The sequence below is a fragment of the Pleurodeles waltl genome, chromosome 4_2 (genome assembly GCF_031143425.1).
Source record: "Pleurodeles waltl isolate 20211129_DDA chromosome 4_2, aPleWal1.hap1.20221129, whole genome shotgun sequence".
NCBI lineage: Eukaryota > Metazoa > Chordata > Amphibia > Caudata > Salamandridae > Pleurodeles > Pleurodeles waltl.
The window spans coordinates 957,462,954-957,490,617 of NC_090443.1; the positions used below are offsets into that span (position 1 = coordinate 957,462,954).

Sequence of the window (27,664 nt, forward strand, 5' to 3'; positions counted from 1 at the left end):
AGACGTTGGGCTAATTCTACATAATATACATTTTATATTCATACCCCAAAACAGGTCTTTACTATCAGGGTGCTCAACAAATTTAACAAACCATTTAAAGAAGAAAACAGAGATTGCCACGATGCAGCCTTAATATTACAACTTTTAAGAACCTGCACACAAAACGAACAACTCCACATTCAGATGTTTGTGCAAAACCAGAGAGCGATTTATGGGAAGAAACCTACAAAAAGCACTTTGCCCAGCAAAAGGATTGCAACTCTTCGGATTTTTGAAAAGCAGGAAGGGGAGTCTTCAGCTGGAGAACTGAGTGACCTCGTGACACTCACTGGACACCAGCGATCGCCATCTTCTGTGCTAAACATGCGTGTTGGTGAAGGACAATAGCCAAGAACATGATGTAAGTGAATTTCATCAGAGCCCTGGCTCACCGGGATCCTTGATTAAGTGCAGGGTTAAAGTTATGTGATCAAACTTGGGGTAACAAGTACCAGCTTTCAGATGAGCCATGCAGTACTCAATAATTCAACCAGTCCAGATACAACTGTGCAGGACACGGATGAACTCTGCACAGACGACTCTTCGAAAATCTTCAGCCATGAAGGAATGAACTCAATTTTCCTAAGTTTAAGTTAGGAGGTGCAGGACCAATACTAATTCTTCACAGGAGTATGTGAGTGAGCTGACCTGTACCATACTCTTCACACCAAGCCATCATCTAGGCACTGCACTGTCAGTTGTCTACAAGGGTAGTAATTACTGCATTAATACTACAGTACAGCAATATACAGCTGGGACAAGGAAACGCAAATAAGATAGAAGAGAAAGCGTAGAGATCAGGGCTCAGAGAGGTGTGAACAAAACATTGTCTACTAGAGGAAGGAGCTGCTAAGTCAAAGCCGGTTACGTTTCAAGTCAAATCAAATAAGGGGCTTGAGTGAGATCAGAGCTCAAAACAATGCCCTATTTTGCGGTCTCACATTAAGCTTAGTGAATTGTCAGACGCTCAAAGAAGCTATCCAATGGCGATCATGGGGGCGGAGAATTTTATCACAAGCGCAGAGTCTTCCCAGTATGGAACAGGTCGACTGCCTCTGGGAGGCGTTGGGAAGCAAATCCAAAGCACCAATTAAAAATCCGATTACTTTCACATTTGCACATGATGAGCAGCTTCTGCTTTCTAACCCAGAATTATCTCTGAGCCAAACCCTGCATCTGGCTGATTAGTAATGCTTCAATGTCGGTTAGAAATTAAGTCTTTCTAAGAAGGAAGCTTTCCCCCATTTCTAGTACTTGACAAATGACAAATTCCCAATTTGGCAGTCAAATGATCAATGAAGGGCTTTAAATATTTTGGGTTACATGTTTTACCGGATCCCATATTTAATGTTAGGGAGACACTAAAAGAAAGGAAGCTGGGACATGAAAGACAATCTTCCACGAACTTCACTCTCTTAATTGCAGAGAGTTAATGTTATGTTGTCTATCAGCTTGCATGTCAGGAAAACAAACACAGTTACTATTATACAACACCATAGTTCAGTTTTTTAGATGAACTGATGTCATGGTCACTCGCCAAAGCATCTATTAACCTCCACCAACGTGAATTTTAACACTGGACGTGGAACCATTATGCAATGTCTCCTGGGACCATTATATAGATGCATATTTATATAAATATAGGTGTACAAACATTATATCGTTCTATATACGTATAATATATATTTGCTCATACACAGAGTGTAATATGCTATTTATTACCATTATTGATGGTGGGAAGGGGACATTATACGAGGCACACCCTTGAGAGACTCGGGATGGCCTTCTCCTACCTCAACAAATAGTATATTCCACTCTGCGCAGATGTATGTATGGCTAATGCCACACTATTGTCCATAGATATAAATAGCTAATTTGTTTAATTGTTTTCCTAAAACGCTTAATAATACTTCTAACTAGTGTCTGATTGTGGTGTCCTGATATTGCAAATGATGCATATCAGTACGTCCAAGGATGCCAAAGTAGGAGACATTGTTAAATCACATTTATTTATAAAAAGGCTGGGCCTAGTAACTCTTTGCTTTGCAACACTGGTTCTCTCACTCACTAGCATTTCTTTACTTTCCTTTGCCTTCCACTGTGAGCTCTTTTTCTTTAGATTGTATGGCCTCCCTTGTGTATGTAGACACAGGTGCAGAGTTTTTGTTTCTTTAAGGTGATAAGTCATGTTTACACCCGAGCGTTACGGGTTCATATAAACCTGCAGCTGTCATTTTTTGGCATGATTAACAAACTGGCAAAGATAATTCTCTAGCAGTTTTGGTAGCAGTGTGTGGAGCTTGCTTGCTAAAAAGAGACTGTCTCAGAAAAGTACAAAAAGTCTGAAAATTCTCCTTTGTTTTAAGAACTGTATTTTTTTTTTTTTATTCTCACAAGAAATTGTCTTATTTCATTCTCACAAGGCTGAAAGTGTAGAGTTCTCCGGGTACCTCAAAGAAGTGAAGTTTGCGACTGTCCAGCTGTTTCTTTCACTTTTCTTGGGACATGCCACTGGTATCCAGTTCAAAGAAACAAGTAAAGCTTGTATTTCCTTCTCACATGATTTTTTCTGAAGTGGCAATTGTTCAGAAAGATGCCCTTGCCAGAGGATTAACAGCAGATATTGAAGAACTTTAAGACCTACTGACACCATCCTATTGGAGGACTTGCATGGCCTTTACTCTGAAGGATGGCTCTGCAGCTTGAAGTTAAGCACAGCAGGTGTGATTGAGTTTTAAAGTTAGTTAAGATGAAGTATAGATATAACATGGCAAAAGACCTTTGCACTGTAGTAATAAATGGCAAATGTGCATTTAGTAACTATGCTTTATTAGCTACATTTTGTTTCACCAGCATGGCATAAATCTTTATGCGATTAGCGTCAAAATAAATGTGGCCCAGTGACACATTATTTAGAGCAATTGTACTACTTATCATGCATTCACATCAATCAATCAATCAGTTCTTTTAAAGCGCGGTTACTCACCCGTGAGGGTCTCAAGGCGCTGGGGAGGGGGTCCTCAGCCGAAGAGCCACATCTTGAGGTTCTTCCTGAAGATGGTGAGCGATGGGCTTAGTCTGAGGTGCAGGGGGAGTTTTTTACAGCTCTTTGCTGCGATGTAGGTGAAGGATCGTCCTCCAGCGGTGGTTTTACAAATGCGAGGGATGGTGGGCAGGGCCATCTAGGCTGAGCAGAGGGATCTTGCGGGGGTGTGGGAGGAGACGCGGTGGTTCAAGTAGGCTGGTCCTGCATTGTGAATGGCCATGTACATGTGGGTGAGTAGCTTGAAGGTGATTTGTTTCTCGACTGGGAGCCAGTGGAGGGTCCTCAGGCATTGGGAGATGTGTTCTTGGCGTGGGAGATTGCCATAATGCAAAGCTTCAGTTAAAGTTTATGACAGTACAGCAAAAGTGACCTCATAAACACATTTTACTGCCTCACAGATTGTATATAACTATTACTTTACACATGGAAACAACTCTCCCAATGCTCACTTATCTTTAGAGTATGATTTTACCTTGCAACACAAATTTAACCCATTTCATCCTGGTTTTGGTTAAATATGTTTGTTAAAACAAATTTACATGAAAAAGTACATCAACCTATATTTCTTTTTATGTACGTAAATATACACACACACACACACACACACACACACACACACACAGAAGAGCAGAGTATGAAATGCTATTCATTAACACACAAAGTAACAGTGAAAACACCAAAAAAGGACTCCATACCAGTTTAGAAAAATAGCCAATATTTATCTAAAGCAAGACCAAAACGACAAAAATCCAACATAAACAAGCAAAGAAATGAATTTTTAAAGTAAAAATAGTTTGAATCCATAGAAATCAATGGATGTGTTGTTTTAGCACAAAGTACCTGATATGCATCACAAGTAAGGCCGCACAGGAGAGCGTGCATCAGAAAAGCAAGCAATGCGTTGATTTTTTTTTACTTGCAACCGAGGCCATGCGTCAATTCCTTCTCTGACAGGTAGGTGATGCATTGATTCTTTCTTTGTAGGGAAGGGATGCGTCGATTTCCAGACAAGCAGCCTCAGGCAATGCAGTGATGTTGATGATTTTGCCGCCCAGGGTCGAGGCGTGGAAAATTCCGATGCACTGTGAAAAGGGACCGCGTTGAGAACAGGCGCTGCATCGATTCTCCGGCCGCTAGGTAGACGGTGCGTAGAATTTTCAGCCGCTGGACAGGTGCGTAGATTTTTCTGATGCACACACAGCTGTGAGTGGATTTTCCCCCACAGGTTACCAGCTTTCACCTGTAAGAGCCCAGGGACTGGATTTGGAACCACTTAGCAAGTCAGGACTCTCAGCAGAAGAGCCCAGGCACTGGCAGATGAAGTCTTTGATGTCCCTGAGACTTCAGAAGATGAGGCAAGCTTAGTCCAAGCCCCGGGAGAAACTTCATAAGCAGGATTTCAGAAAGCAAAGTCCAGTCTTTTCCCTCCTAAGGCAGAAGCAGCAGCAGCAGCAGGCCAAGGGGCAGGTCCTCTTCAAGCATAAAGCTCTTCACTTGGGCAGAGGTTCCTCTTGATCCATAAGTAATCTAAAGTTGTGGGGTCAGACATCCAATGCTTATACTAATTTCTGCCTTTGAAGTAGGCAGACTTCAAAGGAAAGTCTTTGTAGTGCACAAGACTCTGCCTCTTCCTTGCCCTGCCCCAGACACACTCTTGGGGGTTGGAGTTGGTATTGTGTGAGAGCCTTTTCAAGTGCAAGTGACAGCTCCTCCCTCTCACTCCAGCTCAGGAACACTCATCAGAATATGCAGGACACACCTCAGCTCTCTGTCTAACTGTCTAGAGTGAATTCACAAACAGACCAACTGTCAGTCTGACCCAGACATGTATTCACCAGCCAGGCAGAGGCACAGAATGGAGAAGCAAGAAAATGCACACTTTCTAAAAGTGGTACTTTTAAACAGACACTCTAAAAACCAACTTCACCAAAAGATGTATTTTTAAATTGTGAGTTAAGAGACCCTAAACCCCACATCTCTATCTGCTTCCAAAGGGAAACTGCACTTAAAAGATATTTAAAGGCAATCCCCCATGTTAACCTATGGGAGAGACAGGCCTTACAATAGTGAAAATTGAATTTGGCAGTATTTCACTGTCAGGACATGTAAAACACAACAGTACATGTCCTACCTTTTAAGTACACTGCACCCTGTCCATGGGGCTGCCTTGCCAGGTCGACATGGCAGTGCACACCTGCACTCAGACACTGCAGCAGCAGCTCTGAGACATGTTTACAGGACTACTCATGTGAGTACCACACTCAGTACTGCAGGCTCACTAGTAGCATTTGATTTACAGGCCCTGGACACACATTGTGCACTATACTGGGGACTTGCCAGTAAATCAAATGTGCAAATCATGGAAACCAATTGCCAATACAATTTGGACAGAAAGCATATGCACTTTAGCACTGGTTAGCAGTGGTAAAGTGCCCAGAGTCATAAAGCCAAAACAAAGGTCAGAAAAAATAGGAGGAAAGAGACAAAGTTTGGGGATGACCCTGCAGAAAGGGCCAGATCCAACAATTGGTCATAAATCTGTTCACAGTTGGGCATGAATGGATTAACTCACAGAAAAAGTTAAAAGTATCAGGACCGTTAATTGTTTGGGGGGGGGGGGGGGGGGGGTACTTCAGTACTCCGGTAGTTCTAAAAATGTTAAAAAAAATACTCAAGTCTGATTGGTCAACTAAGCTCTTTTTCTCCCGCTAGCCAATTTGGTACAGTGGTTTCACAGTAGGAGCCACAGTACTGGAGGGGTTCTGACTGGCTGGCTGCAAAATCGGGACAAAATGTTGAGGTTGTCATTACAGGATTCTGTCCAGTGTAGAGCCTGTGTACAGCAGGGCTAGGCTGCAGGGCCAAGCTCTCCGCCTAACCCTCCACAAAGCAGCCAATCTCCACTGAGCACGGCCTGCAGACATCCCATCACCCCAGTCACATTTTGCATCACTAAAAACTTCCAAGTGGAAGTTTATTACATCAGCTTGTTCATAATAACTGTGATCACCACTTCTAGGGGTTTATTTACGAAACTGTTGCACAAACTGACGATGTACAGGAAATGGATTGTTGACACATGCCCTCATAAATATTATTTTTGTGAAGGACAAGCTTGCTCACGTTTACTGTACAATATTTGTATTCCTGTGCTATCAATAGGCACCGGGTCACACTTGACGGTGGCTCAAGTGACACACTAATGCTCTGATTGGGCTAAGCGGTCCGCCCAGGGTGAAAAATAACTTGTAAAAGTATGGTGCAGCTTATTCTGAGCTCTGTTCATGTCTGACAGGTGTTGTTTTTGCTTACCCGGTTCTGGAAGTCTATATTCAGCAGCAGAGACATTCTGGGATTGTTTCGTTTCCTGTGACTACCCCTGACTCTTGCTTCACTCTCTCTTTGCTGTGTATCTAACCCTAGGCATGTTTCCAAAGAAGACAGAAAACTATTTATAATGTGCCAGCCAGGCGGTAGAGCAGAGGGCATTTAAAAGCACAAAAAACATTGGTTAGAGTCACTTAGGTCTAGATGGGCCGGTCCCTACTTATGTTGAACAAGCACTGGACAGGCCAATAGGTCTTTACTTTTCAATGGTGTTATCCAACATATCAGCGTTGCCAGTACTTTTTACCCTGCACCCATCCCCTGGCAATCAGTCGTTATCGGTCGCGGCTTGCAGGAATTAAAAGGGGTGGGGTGGCACGTTAAGGGGGCGGAGGGCTGCTCTGTTCCTCTGCCGTGCCACTCTTCTGTCCCTCATCGCTCCTGAGAGGCACAGGCTTCCAGCCTGCTCTGTGCCAATCCTGACGCTGCTCAGAGCAGCGTTAGGATTGGCAGGGAGAGCCCTGTGCGCATGTGTGTTTGGCCGGCCCGAGACGGCCGGCCAAAAACACACACACACTAAGGGGGATGCACAGTGCACTCCCCTCGTCCTCGTCATACCCCATGGCCTTGCCCCTTTAACAACCATGATAATAAACAGTTTATTATTATTTGGTTGTTAAAGGTTTGCAGCGGCTGCTGCTGACGGCAGGCAACGCTCCTCCACCCTAATGGAGGACCCGCCTTTGGTAGTTACGTGGAAACAGGAAATGGGAGGAGTGGGTCTCAAAGAGCAACTTTTATTCTGCTTTTGAGAATACCTCGTTTATGAATCATATAGTTTATTTGGTGTTACACTGATGCATCATGCTTGTTGATCCTGCTGGTTTTATTTTCCTCCACCATGTATCCAACTCTGGTACACAAATGGTACATTGGTATATAATTAATTTAATTATGACTACAAAGTCAGGTATTGTTCTGAAAATCTGTTACAGGCCTGAACTTCTTAAACCAATATTAAATGTCCTGCACCCAACACTCAAAATCTGTTGGTCTCTTATTACGCCTTCTGCTACTTTTGACAGTTATATACAAAAATAATATTCAAAGCAAACAACACTAAATCATAAAAAGGATCTGAAGAGTTAAAGCCATGCGAAGATTCTGGACTATTATTAATTGATGAGAGGCTGCTGAAAACAGAGGAGAATCAGGCAGATACTGTTGTAAGAAAGGAAAACGGGGCAGGTCTGTACGGTTGAACATACGTGTCCAAAGAATGCACAGGTCTGTGCAGCATTCACTAACCTTCCAAACGAGTTATTTCAGTCTTACTCGTATGTCATTCTCTTGCAGCTAAGGATAACTCTGCACTTAATCCTTCACCCTGGGATTATATGTTGGAGTCAGGAGTTTTTCATTTTTCAGCCTTCTTTAGGATGCTTGTCACTCTGTGTAGTGGGTGAAAACCAGCCTCATAGGAGAAAGAGTAACATTTCTTTAAGGTTTCGAATGACAGTGACTTGCAGGTTCTTCTTCGGGACTTTTTCTGCAAAGCGCCAGAAGGGCTTTGAATAAAAGTGTTAATCCAACCATTCTCACATTTTCTCTAGCAACAGCAGCGCAATCCAGACATTCCTGCCTTTGGCTAGTCCGCAAAGGAAACAAAACAAAGAGAGATGAAGAGAAAAGGATAAAGAGATAGCTAGAGAGTAGGGCCAATGTGGGAGTGAATGTCAGTGATGGGCCAACCCTCTGGGTTCCATGCTATGCAAACTTTGTGTCTTTAGTATTTTGATACATGGATTTTTCGGCTGTGCTTTTTCTAATATCTGCACATGGTCATTGTCTTCCACTAGCGAAAATGTCCTTAAGTATGCACACAAAACACTGACTACAGAGACAACTGAAAGACCAAGAGCAAACATTGAGACTGTGTATGAAACCGTATCCCCTACCTCACCAAAAAATACTTCGGTGGACATATCAAATCAAAAGGTTATTGGAATAATATTTTTAGACCTGTGGTGGGAGTCCGGAGCGCCATGGTTGCCATTTCTCTGACACAATGTAAGTGTGTACTTAACTAACTTGTCCCCAAATGTCATGGTCAAAAACATGGCCACCACCGTCCAACACAGTTTGTGAATTTGGCCCAACCACCTACTTCTGATGCATTTTTCAACTGTAATAGAACTTTTCTGATTCTTTAACTTCATCCACTAAATCAACGATACCGTAACAACTCTTTGGGGCTCATCTATAGAAAACGTTTAGATGCCTGTTATCAAAGACAAATTAAAATGTTTACCTCCTTTTTGGAGGGCTGGAGTTCAAAATTTGTTTCCAGACTGTTTCATTCTGTTATTTACAACTCTAAGAGAGTGTCCACCATCTTAGAACAGTAAATTAGAACAAAAGAAGAAAACTGCTGACGCATCAAGAAGTATGAGCATGCATGAAGGAAGAGGCAGGCGTGTTTATAGGTCATCATACTTGTGCTGCTGCAGAATTATTATGCATTATCACACATGCCTGATGATGCAGTTACCATTGTGTGTATGCTTTTTTTTTTTTTTAGCTGTTCTGCACTAGCAAACAAGCCTTTTTTTCCTTTTTGCTAATTCGCAAAAGCATTGTCAAAAAACACTGGAAAAGCTAAAACGCTGGATGGCACCAGTGAAAAGCAAGACCTGCTGGCTTTTCCAATGCTAGGTTAACATAAGCAGGGACCGACCCATTAAGACCCAAGTGACTCAAACCAATGTTATTTGTGCTTTTAAATGCCCTCTGCTTCAGTGCCTGGCCGACAGGTTATAAATAGCTTTCTATCTCCTGTGGAAACATGCCTAGGGTAGATTCACAGCAGAGGGAGAGTGAAGCAAGAGTCAGGGGTAGTCACAGGAAACAAAACAATCCCGAAATGTCTCTGTTGCTGAATATAGAGTTACGGGACTGAGTGAGCCCCCGAAACACCTGTCAGACAGGAAACAGGAACCAGAATAAACTGCACGGTACTTTTACAAGTTATATTTCACCCTGGGCAGGCCGCTTTGCCCAGTCCAAGCCCCAGTGTGTCACTTGCACCACCCTAAGGGTGGCCGGGGGTCTATCGATGGCTCATAGCTACAAATATTGTACTCTAAATGTGAGCATGTGTGATCTTCACAAAAATAGTTAACAATGACAGGTGTCAAAAATCGCTTTACAGTACTTCGCTAGTTTGTGCAACAGTGTAGTAAATAAAACAACCCCCTCCCCCTCAAACCCAGATGTGGTGCTCAGAGTCGTTATGAACAAGCTAAGTTATTAAACTTTCAGTTGGAAGTCTTTACTCATGCGAAACGTGACTGGGTAATAGAACGTCTGGTCTTTACTGAGCTTTATGGCACTTCAACACCAAGGAGGTGGTGGACGCGTGAGTTAACATGGATAGATTTCTGCATCAACACTTACCTGTTCAGGGTAATGAATCCACTCATTTGGTAGACTTCATCACTCGTTTCATAAGGGCCAATCATGTTCGCCTCTTGCTTCCGAGCGATCTGCTTTCTCAAGTGGCTAAGTTTGCCATCTGTGAGGATAAACCTCGCACCTGAATCGCACCCCTAACCAAATCGTTATTTCAAAGGTCCAAGCATAGGGCCTGTGGCAACACTCCTCACCCCTGAATTGTCCCTCTGAGCAACTAGCTACTTCAAAGCACTTAGTATAGGGCCTCTGAGGATGTTTCTCACCCCTGAATTGGTCCTGTGAGGATACACACACACCTCAACTGCCCCACCCACCAATGCGCTCTATCATGGGACCAAGCATGGGGCCTGTGAGAATGGTCCTTACCAATGAATCATCCGATTTCCCCCCTGTCTATCTCAAAAGGCCAAGCATGGGGCCTCCTCTGAGGATGTTTCTCAGATGCTCCTGGCCCCCTAATAGATTACCTTGCTGTCTCAAAAAGGGCTAAGCTTGGGACCCGGGAGGATACTCCTTACCCCTGAATTGCCTGCACTATCTGCCAACACGCTATCCCACAAAGCTAAGTTTGGAGCCTTTGAGGATGCTACCCAACCCTTAATCGGTCCTGTGACCAACCTGCTGTCTCAAAAGGCAAAGTATGGGCCTGTGACAATGTGCCCAGATCATCTATGCTTAAATCAGATGCACATAAAAAAAATCCACTCTGGATATTTCAGCCACACGTAGGGTCGCTCGCCTCATTCCAATCAATATCTTATCCGTGCATTGGCATTTAGCACAGACCTCTTTCCATTATCAGGCAGCGTGCCCAGAAGAGACAAGGTGATGGTGACCTGAAGCAGCGAACAATACACTTTGCGTGCTGGTGGGAACAAAAGTCGCAAACAAAATTTTCAAGTCATATGAATCTGTGCAGGGACAGTGCACAATAGTGACAGGAACTTTGTACACAATGAATCATTGACACTAAACATGAATGTAAGGATGAACCCACTCTCTGAAGCAATGATCTATACTGGTGGCACTTTATTGAGAGAGGGGGTCTGCTGAAAATCAGAGAAACCGTGATCCAGGAGTACTGGGGCCTGCATCCTGCAAGAACAGTCACAGGACCACTGAATATATGCAGGAACAGTCAGACAGAGCATCAACTTGTGAAAGGAGACTTCAGCAGTAGGATATTCGACCCAGCAAGACAAAGGCATAGTTTATAGTTACACACTCATAACATGGTATGAGTAGCACCGGCAAACAAGTTTTTAGTGTAAAGACAAACGCCACATAGCTCTCTTCTAGGAAACCGATAGCAAGGATGTCAACGCTGCCAAACCTATTTCAATTTCTCCAAAATAAGGTAGCTTGTCTATCCCTGGCTCCGCATCTTAACTCATGTAGAACTTCATTAGCAGTTTGTTGAAACTGTGATCTACTTAAAACCATAAACATTCAGTACTTCTGGAGGTTCACAGACACACAATATGGAAACAAAATCAGTGGCTATTTGGCTATCAGGCCTCTGAAGTCTAAAAACGGTATTCGCCCTTCTCGAGAACTGAACTACGGTAAGTACCTAGACTCATATAGGCACCATCCACTGGAACAATTTCGCATCATCGCTCATGAAAATTCACACAATTTATGATGTAAATCTATTCCACAACTGATCGGCCATTCCCAGCCCATCTGGAATAAACGATTACTATACTCTAATATATCTCTTATTTCTGGCAAAATCTTCAACAAAGCGGTGGCAAAGAGGTACCAGCACCACCACCACCTTTGTAACAGCCTCCTTGATTAAGTCCCTCCACAATCTTGCATTTCGCCACTGCCAGAGATCTTTTGCTGAACTCAGATTATCCAAGTGGTTACTGCCCTACAGCCAAGGCCCTGTCTGTAACAAAGGTTCAGGACAAAGTAGTATCAATGCAATTAGGGTCTTCCTAGAACACAAGTCTTAGGAGAGCGACAAGCTGGCACAAACCCCTCACTGTAGGAGCTCGGACTAACTTTTGTAGATGGCAAGCCCCAGCTCTTGGCAAATACAGACAAGAAGCACCACTGCTGGCGGTGACTCTGGACATAGCCCATTTTCAGGTTAGGTCGACCAAGAAGGATCCTCAAAGACTGCACATAAGCTTATCCCCATAATATCTGGCACAATCCTTAATGCCAAATTCGACTGTCATGACACCTTGTAAACAGGTTTCACAGAATACCAATGGGAATGTTTAGAATTTGTATGAAATGCCAAAGACCCGGGAAAAAAGAGACCAAACCTCCTTTGTACTGAAAAGGCACCGGCTCTCATGAAGGGACAGAAACAACTCAAGCTGCTGAATCACATGCAAGCGCTTGGCAGGCATATTCCCTCAAATCCATGAAGTGAAATCCCCCCCGTAAGTCCTTAAAAGACAACAGGGCTCTGCCAGTTTTCACCACAAACTCCTCCCAGCTGTAAAGCAAAAGCTCCAGCCATGAGCTACTTGAAAAGTAATTGAATGGCGGGAGGATTGTGATTTTGGGGCCCCCCTCCAACCTAGTGTGGGGACCTAAAAGGTGAACTGGACTAAGAGAGCACATCATGCTGAACTTTTTGGTGGTTGTCCCACTGTTCTAGGACAACTACAGGCTGAGTTATGGCCAAAAATGTGTTACAAAAGGAATGTCCCGCAAAGCATTATGGAGCGAGTTTCCAGAGTACAGTGGATATTGTAGTATCTGCTTCCCCTCTGTGCTAGGAGAGCCCAGTTGAGCGTTTCCCTTGTGTTTTTTTCTATTTAAAAGGCCCAGTTTGTATATTTTTCAACTGCTAAACTTGGGAAAAATTTAGGAATGGGGGTGCAAATCTAATCAGAGCTCATGTAAAGCACTTCAATCTTCTGGTCGAGTTGTTCCTATATAAATAAAAAAGAATCCCCCTCCAGGTTGCAGCCTAGGTGAGGCCCTGACACCGCAAAGAAACAGCGAGATGCCAGATGAAGAAACAACATGCCGCCACGAGCGCGAAGAAGAGAGGCAAAAGAAAAACAGTGCGCCGACACTAAGGTATATATATGGTCGACCTTGCAATAATCCAGGTAACAGGGTCAGTATCGAAGGCAGTAACAAAACAGCTTAAAGGCAGGATAAACCTAAAGCATTTATTTAACAAACCAAGGGAATTTTGAAAGGCAGGTCAAGGAAGGAAAGAAAGTGATGGACATGGTGAAAGCCCAAGGAAGTAGTTTACAGCATGTCAAGAGACAGCACATGAGCGCTGCCTCGCCTTGACCTAAAACATTTACCCCTTTAAGAGATACAATATAAAAAGTACTCATACAAAACTCAAAAGGATTGGCCTTCTTTCTCAAGGAAAAAGCGACAAAATTAAAATGGTAAATGTAAACAGAGTACATGTGGGCAGCAAAATAAAATTTCAGAAGTCCTGCGGCTCATGAAAAGTTGAGAGAACAAGGAAATGATTGAGAAGAGGCTCTCAGTTAACTTTAAAGATGGTAATGAAAAAGCATTGCAATGTCAATCGTTTTTACTTTTGTATATTTATTTAAAATATGCTTGCAAACACTAATGATAAATAGAAAAGATACAGGACACAGTAGTAAATGCAGAATTCACCCATATAGTGGAGCATGCACTGCTGCTATCTATCTACAATGGTGTATGCTAGTCTGGAGTGGAGAATAACTTTCACTCTACCAAAGCCAAAATGACTGACACTGTCAGAGATAGAGGGGGAAGTGCAGGAATCTTGGGGAATCTAAAGGGGCCAGGCAGAAACATGGGTGATGCACGCACCTTTTGAGGAGTTTGTGCAATGGGCGGGTGAAGCAGAGTTGGAGGAGGGGGTAACAGTATAGGATCGGAAAGGTAATGCCAATGTCCAAGGGTCAACATTGCCTTAGCAGGGTGTCAGCTTAATAGCGGCGAGGGGGAGAAGGTGGGACCTAGGCAAGGTGAAGATATCAGGAAGAGGAAGACAGAGCAACAGCAACCAACCACTGCTGCGATGTGCTGGTGTTGGTGTGCAATGACGGTGACACTCCTGGGACCTCTTCTAGTCCGAACAATTTCTTATCTTAGGTGATGGTGCAGTATCAACAGTACAACTAGGAAGCAATTTTCCTAAAATTGATCAATGCATCTCGGATGGACTACATAGACACCTTACCACCCACGCAATGTAAGAAATCCATTTAGTGACAAATGCAAGGAGGTAAGTTAGTAAGGAATTTTTTATTAACCACCCGGCAAGAAGAAGCTGGTGTATTCATTTCAGGGTAGATATTGTCCAATACAATTTCCCTATTGGGGCTCAAGTGTCACTGCGCCAGAGAATAAAATAACAGATCCTTCTGGTATATGAGAAACACTCAATTATAAGGTGAGAAGGTATCGATGGGTATTGTGTGTTTGAATCTAAAAATCATTAAAACATAGTGAAATGTATCTAGATATGTATCTGCAACATCGAAAACAGTGCACCTGTGTGATTAATAATACCATTTTGAGATGGGGGTTACAGAAGTGCCTGGTGCAGCGTGTGTGTAGATGTGTGCAGATGTGTGCTCAGGAGCAGTATCAATACATACGTAGCAGAACTGGCTGGGTCTCTGATACTTTGGGTTTTTAATGTACCTGTGCACCCGGAATCTTGATAACTAACAAGGCCTCACTATCATTTGTTGAAGACTTTGAGCTACCAATGTTACATTCCCAAAGTTCTTCAAGCCGGTATGATGACAAAACAAGAGAAGTCTGAGGCCAACTGTTTCAATGCGGAAAAATGGTCAAGGACCAGGATAATCGCTTACAGTTTATTCCATATATCTTGGGTAATCATTTCAGAGCATGAAGACTCTTGTAATATTTACCCTTTGTGGGACATTTATGCTACATGCAACACAAACCACACTTTTAACTGATTGTGTTAGTATTTGGTTCCATTCGCTTATTAAGGGGATGTGGTTAAGAAGTTCCATTCTGCACGCCTTCTTACCTCCACTGGAGCGGACCACTGTAGCAGGGACTAGCAGGGTTGCTCTGTGGCTGCTGGGTCGTGAGGAACACTAAAGGAGAAGTGGCGACCGCACAGTCAGCACTTAGTGGGATTTTGAGGTGCTGCAGCCCAGCAGCAGTCGTAGGAGCGAGGGCGTGCTGGTGGTGGACATCGCCTCCTCGGCAGTGGGCACACAGGGGGTTGGAGATTCTGATGAGGTATCACAGAAAGATGGGGTATGAGCATCAGCATCTTCTTTCAAAGGCCACAAACAGCAACAGGAGAAGGCCACAATAAGATTGGTTTACACACTAGATAACATTGGGCAAGTATGGTACAGTTGCAAATCTCACAAAAATAGAGGCAGTGATATTGTCCAACATTTAACCAATTTTAGGTAACTACAGATGTGTTAATCACTCAGAGAGGGATACACCTCACCCAATTGGGCATGTTCATAATTTCTTGTTATGACGATAAAGCTCTAACTACACCCACACCACCAACAAATAAGCAATAGTCTCAAAGGCTTGGCTTGGAGTCAGGCATAAATAACTTTGAGAAAAGAGTTAAAGAGTGCATGCATGTTTTCCTTCCCTTCTTGCCCACTCCTACAGACCACAACCACTGACAGTAACCTCATGTGTCTTGAGCCCCAAATCCAAGCATTCACCTTAGATTCTTACACAAATGTACTTCACAGTTCAAAGGATTAAGCAACTCTGTTTCCTGCCTGCAGGGTCTCAAGCTCAGCAGAGTGCAGTGTCAAAGATCAGAAGGCTGAGCCAGTAGAAGCCCTGGCAACCGCAATCAATCACTTGCCATAGGGAGTGATGCTTCAAAGAGTTTGCCATGTCCTTAACCAGTCTAATAACCAGCAACATCCTGTAAGCCTTCATTGGCAGTAGGTAAAGGGACAGCATATATCCAAATGTCGCATGCATACTGCTTTTCCAAAATACAATAACCATTTTGGCCTCCTTATAAATTATGTAGAACTTTTTTCAGGTTATTTAACCTTTTAGGGATCTTTATAGCTTATCAAACTCCTTAGCACAGCAGAGATAAAAAGTATATACTCCAAATTCCCATGGGTATGTGAGTTCTTGATAGATACTGGAACTGCACTAATTAATGGCCTTTATACAATATTACCATGAAGGGTTTGGTTACACACCCATCCATACACACTGCCATAGTGAGTGCAGGCGTTTGTGCATTTTTACAGTGTTCACTCTGGTACCAGTTCAGAAAGCTGTTTGTGCACCGTAGTTCTACTTAGGTATTATAATTTACAACTGAAAATGTAGCCTCATATTACTCCTGTCCAGGGGACACCAACGTGTTTTCTTTGTGGGTTTGGGGAAGGAAGACACCAGAAATTAAAAGAGGTGTGGCACTAAGAGTTTCTCGACATATCGAGAAAAATATATCTTTTTCCAGATTACCTATTCTTTATGAATCAATTACTTTTCAAGTTCTAGCCTTTGAATGCCATATGCATTACATAACCGCAGAGCAGTCACAAACAGATAAACACATCTCTCTGAACCAGCAAGCCTCCATACTAATCTATAACAAGCAAAATTTGGGAGATAGTTTAAGTTTGGCTGCTAGTTCCCTCTACCCCACACTGCTAGATTTTTAGGTCTCAGCTAGAAAGCGCATGGGCTGCCTTGAAGAAACATGTTGTACTTAATATGTGGGCTTCAGCCCACCCAGAGGCTTCCCATTTGCTGGCTTCATTGTCGCTCTCATATTATTTATCTTCATTTGTCCATGGCATGCATGCATTATGCCTCTTCCTGTGTTTAGCCCACCCTGAGAGCATGAATCAACTACTACTATCCATCCACAGCTCCCACTTTAGGAACTGTTTTGGGAACTACTTTTTTCTTTGTCTTTGAGCACTTCACAGGAGCGCTTGTGTTTTCACTCGCTGTGAGCTCCATTTCTGTAAACAGGCCTGTAAATCTTGTTCTTATCTTGTCACATTTGCTGTGCATTCAAAGACCAAGATCAAATGTCAGATACTGTTTTCCGATGGACCCTGTTTACTTTTTGTTCTCTGACTTCAAAGTGAGAGGATTTTTTTTTGTTAATGTCCCAGTGTTGCTTACGTGTCCCACAACCCTCTTCTGCTTCGCTGCTTGACCGGTCGCCCTACTCCCTCCCTCATCACTGCTTGCCGCTCGTTGTTATCCCCTCCATCCAGCATTGCTTGTTATAGCGTTGAGGCGGTGTTGAAAGCTCATAAACCTGGAAAGAATGTGCCTGTGTCGCTTGATGCGTTGACTTGACATATTAACTGGGTCAAGTCTCCCGAGGAGGTAGGCGCCATCAGTGCATAAATTCATTTCAGGGTATCACAATGTGAGATTATCAATATTTTTTGCCTAAATGCCAGTTTCAGTCTTGTGCATGTCGTGCTCTGTTGTGATCATCCCTTTTACTCTCCCACCCAGACCTCTTCCTAGAACTGTCTATAAGTTGTCTTCTCTACTTTTCTTTTGTCATTTCTCATTGTGTTGCCCTCGTCTCTCTTAACCACTTGACCAAGCCCACAATTTATCTGGCATTACTCAACCCTCCTCCCTCTGAATGTGGCTCTTAATAGTAGTCAACTTTTTTCCTTCAATCTCAGTTCAGCCGGTAGCACCAAGAGGCCCATCAAAGCCGACAGAGTGGTCAATATATGTGCTAAAAGTAACGTAACATTCTTTCTCATTTTTTTCCAATTTTGTACAGTTTCTTTCACCTCCTCCATCTGCGTCCGGTCTTCCTTTGGTCTTCTCTATCTCCTCTTTACCCAACATTTCCCATCCCTCCTTCATTTACACCTCACTTCTATTCCCCGACACTTGACTCCTCTCTATCACCTGTTCTGTCACCCTCCTTTCTACACTCACTTTTACACATTCTTCTCTAATTACCACCCAGTCTCATACATACTCCACTTCTTTCCTCATGTACTTTCGCCTTCCACCACCTCATCTATCATCGTCGCTTCCTACAGTCTTCTGTCGTCCTCATGTCTTCCTCCACTTGCCGCTCTTCCTATAATTTCCTGTGTTTTTTCTTCCCGCCCTTACATCTCTTGTACCCAGCTCTTCGCTTTCCTTTCCCCTGCTGCCCTCTCCCCCATCATTCTCATAACCTCCAGCAGGTTTGTCCCCTCTCCCAGCAACCCTCTTTCTTTTCAACTTTTTCCTATCTCACTCCTCCTCTATTACTTTACCCTCTGCCTCCTGCATTATCCCGCTCATGCTACCCATCGACCCTCGTCCCTCCCTCCGTTCCCCTGCTGTCATGTTTTCAGAAAGTTCCCATATTTTTCTTCCGCCCTTTCATCACCACTACCCTGCAGCCCTCATCTTCTATCCCTCTTCATCTCCTTCCCTCCGTAACCCTCAACCCCCTCGCCACCCAGTCGGCCTACTTCCCTTCCTTCCCTACTCTCTCCTCTAAAATCATCTCCACTTCTCCTATTTCCTGTCTGGACCTCTGTTCTCCATGGAACTCCTTCTCCACCACTTTTCACTCACAAACTCAGATGCCCTCTTTCCTATTTATCACTGTTCTTTCCTCTCATTCATCTCCCTCTCTCATCTCCACTGTCTCCCATTTACTGTCTCAACTCCCCCATTCATTTTGTCTTCTCCATCTGCACCACTCTCCTGCTTTCCACTGCTTCCCTATCCGCTGGTCTCTTCCTCTGTGCTTCCCCCTTTGCTCCTCTCTCACTTTTCTGTCACCTCGTGTCCACGCCTTCTTTTCTCTCACTTCCTCTCGTATTCAGACCTCCATACCGCCTACTGCCCCACCTGCACCCCATTGTCCATTTTGTTCTCTCATTTTTTGCCATGACTTCCTCCCTCTTCCACCACAATTAATTTTACCTCTCCCCATCCACCTCCACTTCCTCCCCTCATTCTCCACCCCTTCTGCTCATTTTCTTATTCCTACCCTTCAATTTCCCTTCCACTCTTCTTGCCTTTTACTACCCACCTCTCACCTGACGATTTCCTCTCCCCTCAACTAATTTCTACACTATTTTTTCTTTAATTTGTGGTTCCATTTAACCCCTACTCTCCCTCCTACCTCTCAACTATAACCCTTCCCTGGCTTCATTCTCTTTTCTCACCCCATTGCTCTGTTCTACCCTTCTTCTCTCCCACTTCCTTCAGTTTTCCCTCCCCACCCTCCTTCTCCTTTCTTCTCATATAGACAGACCATTCGCTGCGGTGCTCTGGCCTGTGATTTAGTTTCGGCTGCTAAGGGACGCTCCAGGCAGAGTGCTGAAATACACTAACATTGACAAAAGCAGTGCCCGAGGCCTACTGGCTTTGTCACTGCTTGTTTTGATCTAAATATTATTTCAAGGAAAAGGATAACAACGGTCCTATAAAGTTTCCCGCATCAAGTTTCCACATTAACCACAGTAACAGCATTTTCAACAGATGACCTTATTTCCCCTGGAGGTAGTTAAGGCCTCCTTATTAAAGGTTACAGACTTCCCAGTGGCTGCGGTGCGAACTTGCGGCCAGAGGATGTGAGTCTGCCCTAAAGCATCCTTTCCGAGCTGGGCCTTTTGCGCCTGAATTACCTCCCAGATACGTTCTCATCTGATTTGCCAGGTGGATAAACATGCGCATCGAGCGTTCGAGGCACACGTCAAAACAAGAGAAGCCACAATGGTTTCAGCCAATTAAACTGCACGACTCAACGAGCATCCTCCAGTCCTTTTACTTTGCATAGTGTCACCTTGAGAAGGGTGTGGGAATAGTATTTTCTGCTCCGATGAGGCGCTAAAATCCTTTTAGTTGTATTATTTCAAATGAAAATTATTTCGACCACTTATGACTGGAAACTGGGCGGCTATTTCTGATCTAAATATGCTGTAGAAGTCAAGGTGGCCTGATCGGCTGTGAAGAAATGTGGGTGCAGGCAGTCAGCAAAATAATGCACTGGCTTGCCTAGGCAGTTAACAGGCACACTTCCTAGTTGTGCCTGTCCTTTCTCAGACTGTTATAGGAATGAAAAAAAAAAATCTGGTTCTGAAGACTTAAAGATCCACCCGACAACTGTATGCAGAGATGGCAAAGTTTATGCTTAAAAAGTTGCAAACACCTCTTGGCTACTGACAAATGCTTCCTACCAACTCAAAAATATCATACCCAAAGTACAGGCGTCAAAACCTGGACATTTTGGAATTTTTTTTTAATTCAAGCTTCAAACTTTTTATTATAAAATGAATAGAAATTCAAACAAACCAGTGTAGTTTACCATGCATTAAAAACATGGACTACGATGGACTGAATCTGTATGTTGTAGAAAGTAAAGCCGTTTACTGCATAAACTAATTGAATGCAAACACGGTGGGGCACATGAGCGATGGAAATCTCACATTACGGCATCTGAGGTAGCCAGCCTGCACAGACCAAGACATGTGCTTGAATAAGCCCAAATCTGAATCACAAGTAAGGATGGGCAAAATGTTGAAACACCTTTCAGTGGATCAATCCTTAGCAATGAGGAAGGTTTTACTCACATGTACTTTCTGTGGACGTGGAAGCGCAGAGCATTTTAAGGGTCACGTGCCCTGCTCCATCCTGGTCACACTCAAGCCGCCTGCTCTCCACGAGCTTCTGGCTGAGGGTATGACCCAAAATGCGCACGGGTGGAACAGAACAGGCAGGAAGCATTGCATACTATCTAGGTTGCAAGCGACTGAATGGGTCCCGGCTAGTGATGGAATATTTCGACCTCCCACGTGTGAATGCTGTTTTTACATTTAGAAGAGCTGCACTAATTGTCACCAGGACAGTGTGAATCAAGTCCTGACTTTTATTAATAAGCATTCCAGAACTTGGTTCACTTCAAATCTACTTCTTTTAAGAAGGAGTCAGAGGAAGTTGCACTAGCCAGCTCCTCTAAAATATCATTACAACACTCGGATGAGTAGTGGGGTGATATGGGTAAATTTTGGATTAGATGTACTCTTCTCATCACTAAAAAGGTTGAAAGTTCTCCTTACTTCGGCCTGTATGAGTGGTATTTTGACACACCACTCAGATATTAGGGTCGCAGGTCATACACCCCCCCACCCCCAGGAAAAATGGATTACAGAAAACCCAGGAATGGAAGCCTAATATCATGCTGTCATGGAGTCATCTGTTGTCCTTAATCACAAGTAGGGCTCTTCTGCAAGTAACTTTAACATAAATTCAGAAGAGAGACAAATAATTGGCGTGTGGGAGAGTATTCAATACAGCTATTCATCTGTTAGTGAATGCAAGGCAGCCAATGGCTTTAGTGGTGCAGTGGCATAGATAGGAAAGAAAAGTAACCCAAGGAAATCATAGGTAACCCTTGAAACAGACAAAGTACTAGTATTCTGAATAAGAAAGGGGAAAGATAGACACCCGCCAGAAACAAGGCACATGCAACAAACATAGGCAAATAATTGGGATACGAGATGGACCTTCTAATTCATCTGCACTCAAGGTCGTGAAGTCTAACCAATGGGGCATCTTGGTGCGAGTTGAGACGCAGTAGAGTGATAACATTGTTGACAGTGGACAACAACACTGTGGTCCAGAGCGAAGGTTTTTCCTTATACGAGATGGGAGATGAATAGAAGCGAAAAAGCAAGCTGGGGCTACTGAGATCAGCCAGGCCAGGGGAAAGGGTGAATTGCTTGCCTCAAACAGGAAGTAGAACAAAAAAAGCCACACATTAGAGGGGCGATTCAAAGGCAAGTATTAAACACAAAGTTTGATTGACGCCATCCGTACTGTACTGAGATCACGACCAGAAAAGCAGACAGAATGCCAAAAGACCTCTTTAAGCTGAAAAAGAGCTGAAATTTAGTGGCCTTTGTGAAGCTGAAAACCATCAACACGATGTCCCTATTGCTTCTGCAACCGAGAGAACTGAAGCATTTAGTAGACCGTGCATACTGGAGGATGGGGCCTGCACTGGACCAATCCGAAATATTTCTATCCAATTCTGAAAGCACGCCGAGGGTCTACGGTGCTACAATTCAGTTATCCTTTTGGAAAAGAACATATCTAAGAGGGTAGAACTCAATCCATTTTGGGGAAGTTTTAACACTTACATGTTTTACGTCTTTAGATGAAATGACCGTTTTACAAGTCTAAGAACAAAATGGATGACTGAGCTACCAATGGGATTTATAAAAGCGATAATCTATGCACAGAAACTTAAAGAAGAGTTGCACAGCTCCAGTACTGTGATCTACATTTAAAAAATGTGGTAATCAATGGGCATCTTTACTTATTTGACTTATTTTTCTAACTTTTTGGTCTTTTTCAGGCCTTAAACATGCCCAAAAAAAGTTAAACTGAAGAGCTGGATACATCGCAAAAGTCTTTATCTTGTGTTTATGTTACCAATGAATAGGTCTAGTACTGTAGGGATGAATTCACAGCCTTAGAACAAAAGGTGGTAGATGGATGGAGCAAAAGCTGCAGAATTCGTACTTTCCAACTGGACTTTAATAGGTTTTGGAGGAAGGCAGCAGAGAAATCACAGAAGTGTGCCTCTTAACACAATTTTCACATGTCCATCGCCACGCGCACCTCGCCACACAATACATGCTGGCAGCGGACATGACCCTTCTTAAGGTTATATACTAGAGGACTTTAACATGTTAAGGCAATGCACAATTCTCACTGTAACAAGGCAAACAATGTGAAATGCAGACTACAAAGTTCCCACTGAACATCACAATGATAAGACTGCACACCACATGTGCATCCAACACATTACATGCATTCCACAGAGCCGAGCAATGCTGTGCTTTCAATTGAGGTGACCTGGAAAACACAACACACGTAGAATAACCAACACAAAACATCAGACAAAACACTGCAGAAGCATCCAACCCAGGCAAGCCATACAGCTGGAAATCACCCAGTTTACAACAGCACTAACCGCTTAGAAACCACATGCAGAACATTGTGTGTCCTCCAACAGGGTACATGTTATTAGGCACCAAAGTGCTCAAAGGAGCTCTGACCTTCTCAACAAGCTACATGAAAATCTACAACACGCGGCAGTACGTAGAACCGCTAGCACCCATACATAGCTATCCTCGTTTCTGAACCGCATCCCCTACCTTCCCTTACTTCACTCGCACGCCACAAGTCAGGCTAGAGGCGCGCAGAGTAACGCAGATGGCACCCAATCGATATGGTGAGATCAGCCACATCCATGAAATGTTAAATGAAAGAGATGTCAATGATTAAGATACTCTTACTGGAGAAAAACACACACACGCATAACACCCCCCACCCGCCTGATAACACAGCAAATCAGACTTGGCCTGTGTACTCAAGAGCTGCAAAGGTACCCAGACTCTTAACACTGGAAGACCACACTAATGGTATTACATGCTCCATACAAGTGACTAATGTAAGATAATACGTTGTGCTGAGAAGTACTTAAATGACAAACTGGGGATCGCAATTCTTGTCTGACAAATGTTGTTTTTTGCCCAATGCGGGGGAGGGTGATTAAGTGGTGATCAAGTTTCTCTTCCTGCCATTTCCCCAGTTCATATTTCTTTTATGGGTGGAAAACGCCAAATCCTCCGCACCCTCTTTCGTGACACTTTGCTGCCGAATATTGATAAGGTTTTATGTTATCCATAAAATGCATGCAAAATAACACTTGAGGAACTATTTGAATGAAACATGCTTCATGCATGGAAAGCACAGGGAATAAAACACAAGTTTAGTTAGATTGGAACGGATAAAATATGACTACAAAATTACGTAACATTCTATGCACAAAAGACATGTTTCTTAGCATACGTGATTGGAATTTGACATTTCAATAAAAATGTACTATATTTAAAAAGTGAAAATCTTAACATCAGGACTCATTAAAATCAAAGCCTTGGCATCTAGGAAGGCCTGCTACTGCGGGCTACAATCTGTCCACATGGCCAAAAGCTGCCATGTACAGATACCTTTTAGCTTTCTGACGCCAACCAAAAAGACAAGCCAGGGAGGCTTCCACATCAGTGGCACCAGCATGATGGATAAACCATCACAGAATGGGAGATAAGCCCCTGGGGACAGCAAAGCTGAATGAATCTTCATTCAGGGGTGACCATGATTTCACTCAACAGGCGCCATCCACCCGTGAGTCTCTCTATTTCGAGAGACCAGGAGGAAAACGCATGTCTCAGTGTAGATAAGGTGTTTTATCAGCTGTTTTTAAATAACTTGCAGAGATGCACAACGGTTGTTGATGCAGTGACGGTCCCTCTAGACACGGGAACTGACCAAGGTCTAATTAGGAAAACCACTGTGGTAAAGTGACAAAGGCAGCATCAGAGGAGGAGCATGCTCGTTTAAATCAGTGTATTATTAATTATAGTATTGAAACATAATAAGACCAAGAGTGTTTAAGACCTGTAGCTTACTACTGGTAGACTTCTGCAGTACACCCGCTCTGACATTTTGCTATCTTATACTGGACAAATAGGGCTAGCCAAAGACAGGGAACAATAAGCTTTTCTTAGATTTGCAGTGACCAGTAGTTAATACCCCCATCTTAGCTGTGCAGGCAAGTTACCAAGAAAAGCAGGCTTTATTAAATCAATTGGCAGGAAACTATCCAGAAATCACACAAACTCAAAAGGATCCCACAGAATGACCTGGAACGTAGATATGTAAACAGATTTTCATGTATAATGGCTTCCCAGATTCAAGGCTGTTTGTAGTTGTAGGGTTCCAACATGCAAGTGCCACCATATGCCAACGCTAGACCCTTTGCTGGATGAAATAAGGTTTCTTCTATCTGCAGAGGAGATGACATCCAGATTCTAGTACTAGGAAGAACATGACATTCCCACCCTACAACACCACCTGGACGGCTTGCAAGTTTTGGAAATGCTCCAGCTAGATCCCAGAAAATGAGGACCTCTTTTGATGCAGACGTCTCCTTCACTCCCCACATCACCACACAACTATGTGTCCTACAGAAAATCCCACTACTGCAGACAGAGCAGACCTGAGGACTACAGTTGGTTCAACTAGATACAACTGTGGCGTGTTACATACAGACCTAGCGAAAAAGCTCTCCGACTACAAAGGATGCAAAACCCAGGCTGCCGGATGCAGCTGTTTCTGCAGGCCTGTGGGTATGGTAAACCAGCCTTGAAAGCCCTACCCTGATTTTAGTGGCCTAAATGGCCACATTGAAATTTCTGCAAAACATGCACCAGTTCTACAGGACAAAGATCTTGGATCAGGCCAGAAATGGGCTTAAAGGACCCTTAATTCTGGAACAGCATACATCTGTGCCTAAGAGCAGAAATAGACTACCAAAGCTTCAAAAAACGTTTCAAAATAGCACTTTTCAAATTGTGGTTCAACTGAAGTACAGACAATTGAAGGGCAGTGAAGGTTTAGCGTTGCTTAGGGGATTGTGCTGGCGACCTTGAATCTTATCCTGTGTACGCTTTTTCACTTTGCGCGCCCTGAAGTATCTGCAAGGCGAGGTGCAGTACTGTACAAAACACTTCAATAAATGTTTTCACATCAGGAGAGATTTCACCTCACTTAAATCTATAAGCATAGGCCTCAAGTTCATTGAAATCCAAGCTGCTAATTCTTGGAGAAGAAACAAGCCGCCACTCTGCACGGGGTCTCATCTAGTTTCCTAAGTTACCTTACTAATGAATTGATTAATTCTAGTTTCAGTGTTGCTAATCAGGTCCAGTTTACAAGTTTAATCAGACACAAAGCTCAGAATCTGCCCTTTGGACTTCAGGGGGGTGTGAGATCGATGTAGATATCTAACAACCAAGCAGAAGGTTCACACAAGGGATATTGAGTAGAGGCAACCGCGGTGAAGGGAAGTAGAAGCTGAACAGAGGTATTCTAGCAGCCAGAGCAGGATTACAGGGGAAAAGGAGCAAGGTTCAGGGGAGGAGAGTAGAATAAGTAACATATGTGAGAATGAAAGACCGCAAGACGGTGAGATTATATAGGAATCATGTAGCCCAGCTGCTATAAGAAGTAGATATTTCAAGATGGCTAGGAGAATCCTGATCACAACCATGTGTAAACATTTGGCAGTCAGGTGTGCTATGTCAGATTCAAGCTGTAGACGCAGTAATAAGCACTTACACACAGAGGACAAGGATAAGGAGTGGAAACCCCCAACGTGGTCCCACCGGCTCGAGATGCAATCTATCAGTTTATGAAATACTGCCCTCACCCACTAATAGTGGCATGCGTCATCATTGAGCGATGCTAACAAATTCCCACGCGAGCCAACGTGAGGAATGGAGCAAAAGGGAGGGGAAACACATAACAAAGACCAACAAACAGGGATCTAATACACACAAAGCCCTCATTCACATAATTAAAACTATCTCAGGTGGTACCATACTCAATCTTTATTTCAAGGTCCACCGGATAGGACTAAAAGAACATTAAAAAAAGGGTGGTGAGAAGGGGATATCACCCCTGCACCCCAAATGGCCATACAAAGGTCATAGCCATTAAAAGGTAAAAGTAATAGGAACATGTTTGGGGCTCACAAGCAGTGGTAATGTATTCAAGTACTGTTGTTTCTTCATGAGGTCGACCCTTCTTTGGCATTTGTAGGTTTACTGTTTACAGTGGCAGGAAGCCTTCACCTAGGCCGTTCCTGTTCTCCTTTCTTTACAGAATATGTCTATTTACCGTGGCACGTTTTTTGTCCTAGGACCCAGCAGACAAAGCACAGAGATCCACTTTTGTTCCAGCACTCACACGTTTTACCATCACTGGCCTATGGCGATTTGGATTTCAGTGCCAACCAAAGTGTGAAAAGGCACCGAGCTGAAGATTGTTGGGCAAAGGCCCAGAAGGTTCCCACTTTGTAACTTTTGTGGTTGCTGCCTCTGCAGCTAGTCAGAGACTGACATTTCTGCACCTTCTTTGTATGTAGCTGGTCAGGTGCCAAGCCTATGTCAGAGGGATCACGCACCAGCATATGACGCATCACGAGAGGTAAGTCTCATACTCGACTTAGTACTGTCGAAACTGGCTTGCCGGTGAACCCTCTTTGAGACGAGCGCCCCAGTGTTAAGGTTGATGCCGCCCCGTTTGTGTAGCCTGTTTTGCTCCCAGTGGTTTGTAATGTCTTACCCAGAGGCTGCAAGTCAGTGCATACATGTCCTGACAAAGGAACAGAAAACACTCACCGGAAATCAGGGCAAATGGCAACTAGAACACAATGACAACATCTACAGATGGAAATATGTACAAGCCCCGCCCCCTGCTATTCTCCTGGCACTTCTTTTTTTTTTGCATTTTGGTGGCCATACGTCAATATCAGACCAGTTCCTCAAGGGGAGAACCAGGAGTAAAGTCCAGGTCTTCCGCTTCCAAAACTGTTTTCCCACAAGCCCACACCTCCCCGGCTATACCTATTTAGCATTTTCTTCACAAAAATAGAAAACATGTACTGTGATGCAATTCTCAAAATGTACACATTCTAGATATAAGTCAGAGTCAAACAAGTTGTGGTAGGGGTCTGTAAAGTTTAAACTTCGCCTACAAAATTGGCAAACTTTACAACTTCACTGATGGTGCAGTGTGCTGACTTTTTCAACTCAGCCATATTTTGCTCAGATAGTGAATACATACCCAAAGCGTTTTTGCAGCGTTTACTCTAGCAATTATTGCCATGTGCTTTTTTTAACAACGTTGTCAAATTCCTGCACACTCCTTTAACGAGTTAAATTA

The 27,664-nt window shown here is 43.5% G+C and overlaps 1 protein-coding gene across 5 annotated transcripts in view; it reads right to left on the bottom strand.

Annotated features, from left to right (window-relative positions):
• MAST2 (microtubule associated serine/threonine kinase 2) overlaps nucleotides 1–27,664 on the bottom strand; it is a 1,054,635-nt gene that overhangs the window by 415,281 nt on the left and 611,690 nt on the right. For 3 of the 5 annotated variants that reach the window (XM_069232766.1, XM_069232768.1, XM_069232769.1), the window contains one exon: nucleotides 14,889–15,098. The exons of the other annotated variants lie outside the window; for them this stretch is intronic. In XM_069232766.1, coding sequence (XP_069088867.1) covers nucleotides 14,889–15,098 — 210 coding nt within the window. The remainder of the gene's footprint in view (nucleotides 1–14,888; nucleotides 15,099–27,664) is intronic. 5 annotated transcript variants of the gene reach the window in all.